The 10616-nt window shown below is 38.4% G+C and overlaps 1 protein-coding gene across 16 annotated transcripts in view; it reads left to right on the top strand.

Moving 5' to 3' along the window:
- CPLANE1 (ciliogenesis and planar polarity effector 1) overlaps window positions 1-10616 on the top strand; it is a 168758-nt gene that overhangs the window by 114807 nt on the left and 43335 nt on the right. For all 16 annotated transcript variants that reach the window (XM_021939298.2, XM_021939295.2, XM_021939296.2 and 13 more), the window contains one exon: window positions 7260-7347. In XM_021939298.2, coding sequence (XP_021794990.2) covers window positions 7260-7347 — 88 coding nt within the window. The remainder of the gene's footprint in view (window positions 1-7259; window positions 7348-10616) is intronic.

The following is a 10616-nucleotide window of genomic DNA, read 5'->3' as shown; positions in this document are numbered from 1 at the left end:
AAAGATACAACATACCAGAATCTCTGGGACACATTTAAAGCAGTGTGTAGAGGGAAATTTATAGCACTAAATGCCCACAAGAGAAAGCAGGAAAGATCTAAAATTGACACTCTAACATCGCAATTAAAAGAACTAGAGAAGCAAGAGCAAACACATTCGAAAGCTAGCAGAAGGCAAGAAATAACTAAGATCAGGGCAGAACTGAAGGAGATAGAGACACAAAAAACCCTCCAAAAAATCAATGAATCCAGGAGTTGGTTTTTTGAAAAGATCAACAAAATTGACAGACCACTAGCAAGACTAATAAAGAAGAAAAGAGAGAAGAATCAAATCGATGCAATTAAAAATGATAAAGGGGATATCACCACCGACCCCACAGAAATACAAACTACCATCAGAGAATACTATAAACACCTCTATGCAAATAAACTGGAAAATCTAGAAGAAATGGATAATTTCCTGGACACTTACACTCTTCCAAGACTAAACCAGGAAGAAGTTGAATCCCTGAATAGACCAATAGTAGGCTCTGAAATTGAGGCAATAATTAATAGCCTACCAACCAAAAAAAAGTCCAGGACCAGATGGATTCACAGCTGAATTCTACCAGAGGTATAAGGAGGAGTTGGTACCATTCCTTCTGAAACTATTCCAATCAATAGAAAAAGAGGGAATCCTCCCTAACTCATTTTATGAGGCCAACATCATCCTGATACCAAAGCCAGGCAGAGACACAACAAAAAAAGAGAATTTTAGACCAATATCCGTGACAAACATCGATGCAAAAATCCTCAATAAAATACTGGCAAACTGGATTCAGCAGCACATCAAAAAGCTTATCCACCAGGATCAAGTGGGCTTCATCCCTGGGATGCAAGGCTGGTTCAACATTTGCAAATCAATAAACATAATCCAGCATATAAACAGAACCAAAGACAAGAACCACATGATTATCTCAATAGATGCAGAAAAGGCTTTTGACAAAATTCAACAGCCCTTCATGCTAAAAACTCTCAATAAATTCGGTATTGATGGAACGTACCTCAAAATAATAAGAGCTATTTATGACAAACCCACAGCCAATATCATACTGAATGAGCAAAAACTGGAAAAATTCCCTTTGAAAACTGGCACAAGACAGGGATGCCCTCTCTCACCACTCCTATTCAACATAGTTCTGGCTAGGGCAATCAGGCAAGAGAAAGAAATCAAGGGTATTCAGTTAGGAAAAGAAGTCAAATTGTCCCTCTTTGCAGATGACATGATTGTATATTTAGAAAACTCCATTGTCTCAGCCCAAAATCTCCTTAAGCTGATAAGCAACTTCAGCAAAGTCTCAGGATACAAAATTAATGTGCAAAAATCACAAGCATTCTTATACACCAGTAACAGACAAACAGAGAGCCAAATCAGGAATGAACTTCCATTCACAATTGCTTCAAAGAGAATAAAATACCTAGGAATCCAACTTACAAGGGATGTAAAGGACCTCTTCAAGGAGAACTACAAACCACTGCTCAGTGAAATAAAAGAGGACACAAACAAATGGAAGAACATACCATGCTCATGGATAGGAAGAATCAATATCGTGAAAATGGCCATACTGCCCAAGGTTATTTATAGATTCAATGCCATCCCCATCAAGCTACCAATGAGTTTCTTCACAGAATTGGAAAAAACTGCTTTAAAGTTCACATGGAACCAAAAAAGATCCCGCATCTCCAAGACAATACTAAGTCAAAAGAACAAAGCTGGAGGCATCACGCTACCTGACTTCAAACTATACTACAAGGCTACAGTAACCAAAACAGCATGGTACTGGTACCAAAACAGAGATATAGACCAATGGAACAGAACAGAGTCCTCAGAAATAATACCACACATCTACAGCCATCTGATCTTTGACAAACCTGAGAGAAACAAGAAATGGGGAAAGGATTCCCTATTTAATAAATGGTGCTGGGAAAACTGGCTAGCCGTAAGTAGAAAGCTGAAACTGGATCCTTTCCTTACTCCTTATACGAAAATTAATTCAAGATGGATTAGAGACTTAAATGTTAGACCTAATACCATAAAAATCCTAGAGGAAAACCTAGGTAGTACCATTCAGGACATAGGCATGGGCAAAGACTTCATGTCTAAAACACCAAAAGCAACGGCAGCAAAAGCCAAAATTGACAAGTGGGATCTCATTAAACTAAAGAGCTCCTGCACAGCAAAAGAAACTACCATCAGAGTGAACAGGCAACCTACAGAATGGGAGAAAATTTTTGCAATCTACTCATCTGACAAAGGGCTAATATCCAGAACCTACAAAGAACTCAAACAAATTAAAAGAAAAAAACAAACAACCCCATCAAAAAGTGGGCAAAGGATATGAACAGACATTTCTCAAAAGAAGACATTCATACAGCCAACAGACACATGAAAAAATGCTCATCATCACTTGCCATCAGAGAAATGCAAATCAAAACCACAATGAGATACCATCTCACACCAGTTAGAATGGCGATCATTAAAAAGTCAGGAAACAACAGGTGCTGGAGAGGATGTGGAGAAATGGGAACACTTTTACACTGTTGGTGGGATTGTAAACTAGTTCAACCATTATGGAAAACAGTATGGCGATTCCTCAAGGATCTAGAACTAGAAGTACCATATGACCCAGCCATCCCATTACTGGGTATATACCCAAAGGATTATAAATCATGCTGCTATAAAGACACATGCACATGTATGTTTATTGCGGCACTATTCACAATAGCAAAGACTTGGAATCAACCCATATGTCCATCAGTGACAGACTGGATTAAGAAAATGTGGCACATATACACCATGGAATACTATGTAGCCATAAAAAAGGATGAGTTTGTGTCCTTTGTAGGGACATGGATGCAGCTGGAAACCATCATTCTCAGCAAACTATCACAAGAACAGAAAACCAAACACCGCATGTTCTCACTCATAGGTGGGAACTGAACAATGAGATCACTTGGACTCGGGAAGGGGAACATCACACACTGGGGCCTATCATGGGGAGGGGGGAGGGGGGAGGGATTGCATTGGGAGTTATTCCTGATGTAAATGACGAGTTGATAGGTGCTGACGAGTTGATGGGTGCAGCACAGCACCATGGCACAAGTATACATATGTAACAAACCTGCAGGTTATGCACATGTACCCTAGAACTTAAAGTATAATAAAAAAAAAAAAAAATTAAGATTAAGCATATGTGAAACTATACTGAAAGGATATGAGGCAGGACTACGACTAAGTAAAAATATTAATACTAAGTAATGATATTTTGATGCTATTTGGTTGTTTTCCTCTTTTTGGGGGGTAGATTTGGGGTCTCACCATGTTGCCCAGGCCAGTCTCTAACTCCAAATGATCCTCCCACCTCAGCCTCCCAAAGTACTGGGATTACAGATGTGAGCCATTGCACCTGGCCTGCTTTCTGTTTTTTTTTTAAACCCGGATTTAGATCTTCACATCCAAATAAATGTTCAGCATCAAGGCAGTTGTTGGAACTCTTTACTTCAAAGAATCTCTTTTGAAATTGCCTTCTGAGCTAGTTTAGTATTCATTATCTACAGCCAGATACTTGATTTATACCCAAATCTAGTCTTTTTTTTTTTTTGAGACGGAGTCTCGCTCTGTCGCCCAGGCTGGAGTGCAGTGGCCGGATCTCGGCTCACTGCAAGCTCCGCCTCCCGGGTTTACGCCATTCTCCTGCCTCAGCCTCGGGAATAGCTGGGACTACAGGCACCCGCCACTTGGCCCGTCTAGTTTTTTGTATTTTTTTTAGTAGAGACGGGGTTTCACCGGGTTAGCCAGGATGGTCTCGATCTCCTGACCTCGTGATCCGCCCGTCTTGGCCTCCCAAAGTGCTGGGATTACAGGCTTGAGCCACCGCGCCCGGCCCAAATCTAGTGTTGATCCTGGTTTGCTCACTCTCAGAAGAGTTCTTGAATCTTTAATTCCTTCAACAAACATTTATTGAACATCTACTGCATATTAGGCCCTGTGCTAAATTCCAGGAATAGAAAGATAAATAAGGCATAGTACCTACTCTTAAGGAGTGTAAAATCTAATAAAAGAAGATAGATGTATATACCAATAAATACATACATACTGGGTCTAATGAGGCACATAGATATGCCTGGCATGCTGTGGCATCAAAGAAGGCTTTGTAGAGGTGACTCGAGCTGGTAATGAATTGGTATTCATCAGCTAATTAAGAAAGACTGACAAAATATTGTGAGCAAAGGAGAAAGGTACCAAATGGCATAGAGTGTTTGGGGAGCGGTATGAGCATTACTTAGAGGTAGAAGTTAGTGGGATTGGACTTTAAGACATTTGGCAGTAGAGGTAGGAGAGGGGAGACAAGGAGGAACAGAAAGCATTTACCATGTCAAGCCATTGGGATTTTATCCTATAAGCAGGTAGTGGGAAACCACTGAGGTATTTTAAACAGTGAAGGGAGATGATCAGATATGCAGACAGTAATGTGGAGGGTAGACTGGAAAGGATAAGTCTGGGAACAAGGAGACCACATGGGTTACAGTGGTTCCACATCTGACTGCCCATTAGAATCATCTAGGAAACTTGTTAAGAATGCAAATTCCTGGGCCCCATTTCCCTGAAATTCTGATTTTAAGTAGGTCTGGTTAGAGCCCAGGAATCTGTGTTATTAACAAGCTTCACAAATGATTCTTACGCTGCTAGCTCTATATCAGGTCCACTGATAAGTGTTTGAGATCCACTAAATATCTATGGCAGGAAATAACAATGTGCCTGAATTTGAGCGGTAAGAATGGAGGGAAGGCATTAATAGGACTTAGAGATTGATAAGCTGTGGGAAGGTGAAGAAGACAACAGAGATTCACAGTGGTGTCCAGATTCCAGCCTGGGTGAATGGTGGAGCCATTTTCCAAACTAAGGAAGTGGAAGAGGGGTGTGTGTGTGTGTGTGTGTGTGTGTGTGTTATGTGTGTGTTGGGGGAGGGAGGCACAATGATTTCTATCAGGGACATGACAAATTTGAGGTGCTATGAGATAAGTAGGCAGTTCCTGAGAAGCAGCTGAGGAGCTACAACTGGGCTGAAGTTACAGATTTTGGAGTAATCAGTTAGGAGGAAGTTCAGTAATCAGTTAGGAGGAAGTTCAAATCATGATAGCATAGGCAGTCCTCAGGGAGAGCACATAGAGGAGAAAAGAAGAGGGCAAAGAATCTTGTAGAAACACTGCCTTGTAAGGATGAGGATTCAACAAGACTTGAGAACAGTCTGAAGTCATAAGAGACTCAGGAGAAAGCCAGCCAAAGCAGGAGTTGCAGGAGGGAATTTCCACATATCTTAATGTTTAATGGACTCCTGTGCATGTCAAGATCACTCAGATGCTTTTTCAGAGTATACATTCTATCCCTGCTGAATCTGTTGGGGAGGTGGAGATGGCATGGCATTTTGAAAAGGCTCTCAAAAATTCTGATAGGGCTCCTCTCTCAAGTCTTTTAAGACTTGAAGGTAGGGACAATGTCTTTTGCTACACAGGGTGGGCATTTAATAAATATTTGTTTAATGGTTGTCTTTGCTATCTTAGTTTTGATTCTGGCACTAATAAAATCACATTTACATACTAAAGATTCACCACTAGAACAGTTATTTATAATTGTGGCATAAGGTTGGGAGACAATTTCAAAGGAAGAGTTCCAAAAGCATTTTCTCAAAGCCCCTAAGTACAGTAGTCCCCTCTTATTTGCAGTTTTGTTTTCTGAGGTTTCTGTTACCCTTTGTACAGTATAAGAAGATGTTTTGAGAGACAGAAAGAAATCACATTCACATAACTTTGATTACAGTATATTGTTATAATCATTCAATCTTATTCTTAGCAATTATTAATCTCTTACTGTGCCTAATTGATGAATTAAGCTTTATCATAGGTATGTATGCATAGGAAAAAACATAGTATACAATCGGCGCTCTATATCCATGGGTTCTGCATCTGACAGTTCAACCAAGTGTGGATTGAAAATATTTAATAAAAACAAAAAGGATGGTTGCAGCTGTACTGAACATGTACAGAGTTTTTTCTTGTCATTCCTAAACAATATGTCATAACAATTATTAATATTTAACATTTACATTGTATTAGATATTGTAAGTAATCTAGAGATTATTTAAAGTATATGGGAGAATATGTATAGGTTATATGCAAATACTGCACCATTTTATATAAGGGACTTGAGTGTCTGTGGATTTTGACGTCAGGAGCCAATCCCTCATGGATACTAAGGGACAGCTATAAATAAGGTTCGGTACTACCCACCGTTTCAGGCATCCGCTGGGGGTCTTGGAACATATCTCCCAGGGAAAAAGAGGGTATTTAGTCTTCTAAAATGACCACTTTGAAGGAAATAATGTTAATTTTGTATACACACACACACACACACACACACACAATTTATTTATTTATTTATTTATTTTATTTATTTTTGAGATGGAGTGTCACTGTGTCATCCAGGCTGGAGTACAGTGGCGCCATCTTGGCTCACTGCAACCTCTGCCTCCCAGGTTGAAGCAATTCTCCTGCCTTAGCCTCCTGAGTAGCTGGGATTACAGGCATCTGCCACCATGTCCACCTAATTTTTGTATTTTTAGTAGAGACGAGGTTTTGCCATGTTGGCTAGGCTGGTCTCAAACTCCTGACCTCAAGTGATCTGCCTGCTTCACCCTCCCAAAGTGCTGGGATTACAGGTGTGAGCCACTGGACCCAGCAGGTTTGGTATATTTTTTTAAAATACTCTCACATTGTTATAATGTACACATAAATACAAACATCTTCACTTGCCTAAGAAAACAGCTTAGAGTCCTGGAAGAGGCCCAGGGATACTCTAGTAAGTAGTCTTGAAGACCTGGATTGACCATGTCATGCCACTAAAAAAGTCATTGAATCTCTCTGGGCTTTGTTCTCTCCTTTTTAATATGAGTTTGTCTAGATGGTAATTAAGGTTCTTCTTCATTCTAAAATTTTATGATACAATTTTCCTGAGCCTCTTAAAAGTTTATAACTCAGTTAAGCTACAAATAAGTAAAAATTTCCTCTGCTTTATTGATCCCTACCATTTAGCTTATATTGGATTTAATCCCATTTCTTTTACTTTTACATTAATCCAAGTGTTTAAAACTTACATAAACTTGTTTGTTATTTTGAAATTATCAAAGTATTACCATTGTTTTGTCTTGTGTGTTTTTTCTACAGATTGGACCAGTGGATCACATTGAATTCTCTTCTGGCCCTGAATTCAAAAAAACATTAGCCTCAAAAACCATTAGCATTTCTGAAGAAGGTTTGTAGGGGCTGACAGGGACTGGCTGAAGTCTTGCTTTAGTTGACTGAAAGAATAAACATTGCTTTGTGGAGTGCCAGAAGTAGGAATAGTTTTCATATATGAGCTTAAGTCATCAGCTTCCCAATTTTTAGATAAGGATTTTTTTTTTGTAATGTGATTAGCTTCCACCTCAAAGCCTTTTTTTTTTTGGAGAAGGCAGTAACGTCCTCTGGATTTCATACCATGGGGCAAGTGTGGCCTGGAGCTCAGTTTTTGTGGATTCCAAGCCATTGGACTCATAGTGCTGAGGATTGTACAGAACTTTGTGCTGAGGTTGCTGTTTGTCTGTGATCATCAGCTGAGCTGGAATTTGAGGTTCTGGTAAAATGGCCAGGCAGTGGTGAGGTATTAAGTTTTTTCATTTTTTATTGAAAGAATGAATTTGTTTTTACTTTCTACTGTGTGTGTAGTTTATACCTGTGTTCTCTTCTCATTCAGTCTTGTCAGTCTTTTCAAAAACCAGTGTTTGTTAATTCTGTTTGTTTCTCAGTTTCCTTTTTCGTTAATCTTTATTATTCTATTTTGGGGGGATTAACTTGTTGGCTTTTTTCTAACTTTATTTTTTCTTGTTTTCTAATATGTGAATTGAGGCTGAATATGTTCCTGCATGGACCTACTTATCATCATCTGGTGTTGTTCAGGTCTACATAGTTTGTAGTTCACATTATGATTTCTTTAGCTTGTAAAAGGAGTTTTTAGCTTCTAAATATTAAGGATTCTAATATATAGGGCTATGTTTTTGTGGTCGATTTCCATTTTCATTGTATTTTGATTAGCTGATGTGTATGATGATATCAATTCTTAGAAATTTGTTAAAATTTCTCTTGTGGCTGAGGATAGTCAGTTTTTATGTTCCACATTTATCTGAAGAGACCAAACATTTGCTGTTGGTTGTATGTATTGTATGTGTATATATCTCCCTTTGGTCAAGCTTCTAAATTGTATTGTCCAGATTTTTTTATTTTTTCTGATTCTTTAGTCAGCTTGATCCATTAATTTCTCAGAAGGTTGCATTAAAAATTACCCATAATGATTATGGAATTATTTATCCTTGTAAATCTGTTACATTCATCTTAAGGCTATAAGGTGAAAATAGTTCAGGATTGTTATATTTCTTGTTGGATTTTGTCTCTTTTATCACTAAGTAATTATTCCCAATAATCCTTTTTGACTTATAGTCGATTTTGTTTAATATGAACATTTCTACCCCTGTGTTCTGGTATAACTTTTTGATATTTTTTTTTTTAAATTTTATGTAAAATTTCTATGCTATTTTAATAGAAGACAGAATCATACAATTAACTTTCATATACTCAACAACAAACTTTAATCATTATCAACTCATGGCCAATCCATTTTTTACCTAAACACCTACCCACACCCACCCACTCTTCCCACCTTTTTCTTGATTATTTTGAAGTGAAACCCAGACAGCACGTTATTTTATGTATAAATATTTTATATGTATCTCTAAAAGATCAGGTCCATTTTTAAAACATAAGCACAATAATATTGACACTCCTTTAAAAAATTCTTAATATATATCTAATCAGGGTTCAAATGTTGCCAATTGTCTTGTTTCAAAAAATAGCTTTTTAGGCCGGGTGTGGTTTCTCACACCTGTAATCCCAGCACTTTGGGAGGCCGAGGCAGGCGGATCACAAGATCAGGAATTTAAAACCAGCCTGGCCAATATGGTGAAACCCTGTCTCTACTAAAAATACAAAAATTAGCCTGGTGTGGTGGTGGGCGCCTATAGTCCCAGCTACTCAGGAGGCTGAGGCAGGAGAATTGCTTGAAGCCCAGGAGGCGGAGGTTGCAGTGAGCCAAGATCATGCCACTGCACTCCAGCCTGGGCGACAGAGCGAGACTCCGTCTCAAAAAAAAAAAAAAAAAAAAAAGCTTTTTAATTATTACAGTTGGAACCCAGGTAAGATCTGTATGTGGCCATTGGTTGATGGCTTGTAAGTTTCTTTACTTCTGGGTTCCTTCTCTCCTTTTTCTTCCTTGAAGTTTTCTTTGTTGAAGAAACAAGATATTTGTTCTGAAGTGTTTTTCAGAGTCTGAATTTTGCTAATTGAGTCTCTGTGATGTCATTTAATGTGTTGTTTTCTCCTCTGTATTTCTTGTAAATTGGATATCCCTTTACTTTCAGACTGTTTGATTGTGTTGTAGTTGTGTCCAGCATCTACCTAGATGTCATTCCTTTAAATAATTAGACAGTCTTTTTTAACCAGCAAGCATAATCAGTATTCATTTATTGTATTTACTGATATATTTGTGCTTATTTCAAATATCTTATTTCATGGGTTTTTTTTGCCCTTTTTTTCCTTTACTTTTTGTTCCTCTTTTTTGCCTTTTATTGGATTGAGTTTTCTATATTCTCTCTTTCCTACTGTATTGGTTCAGAAATTATACATTTCATTTTTAATTTTTAGTGGTTATTCTTGAATTTTTAACATTCATAGTTGAGTTAAAGTTTAAGGTGAAGTTGGACATGGTGGTGCATACCTGTAGTCCCAGCTATTCGGGAGGCTGAGGTGGGAGGATCACTCGAGCCCAAGAATTAAAGATTGTAGTATGCTATCATCACACCTATGAATAGCCACTGCACTCCAACCTGGACAACATAGTGAGACACCATCTCTTAAAATTTTTTTCTTTTTAAATTAAGGTGAATATATCTACCTCCCAAACAATATAAGGACTTTAGACCTTTTTAGCACTGATTTGTTCCCTCCATCTTCTCTGATACTGTTTTTTTTGTTTGTTTGTTTGTTTTTGAGAGTCTCGCACTGTGGCCCAGGTTGGAGAGTGCAGTGGTGTGATCTCAGCTCACTACAACCACCGCCTCCCAGGTTCAAGCAATTTTCCTGCCTCAGCATCCCGAGTCGCTGGGACTACAGGTGCACACCACCACGCCCAGCTAATTTTTTCTATTTTCAGTAGAGATGGGGTTTCACCATGTTGGCCAGGATGATCTCAATCTCTTGACCTTGTGATCCGGCCTGTCTCGGCCTCCTAAAGTGTTGGGATTATAGGTGTGAGCCACCAACCCAGCGTCTGATACTGTTTTCAAATATTTGTAGATCTACTCTGTTTTTAACCCTCCCATTTAGTTCCCCTTGCCTTTTATTTTTTGAGTCAGTGCTTAGCTAGGATTTCTCCACATTTGTCATTTTCTTTGCCAACAATTACTTCATTTTAAAATTTCTGATTTAAATAAT

This window comes from Papio anubis, chromosome 5 (assembly GCF_008728515.1).
Source record: "Papio anubis isolate 15944 chromosome 5, Panubis1.0, whole genome shotgun sequence".
Taxonomy (NCBI): Eukaryota; Metazoa; Chordata; class Mammalia; order Primates; family Cercopithecidae; genus Papio; species Papio anubis.
The sequence above is the reverse complement of the archived record's forward strand: the minus strand, read 5'-3'. Positions and strand labels throughout refer to the sequence as shown.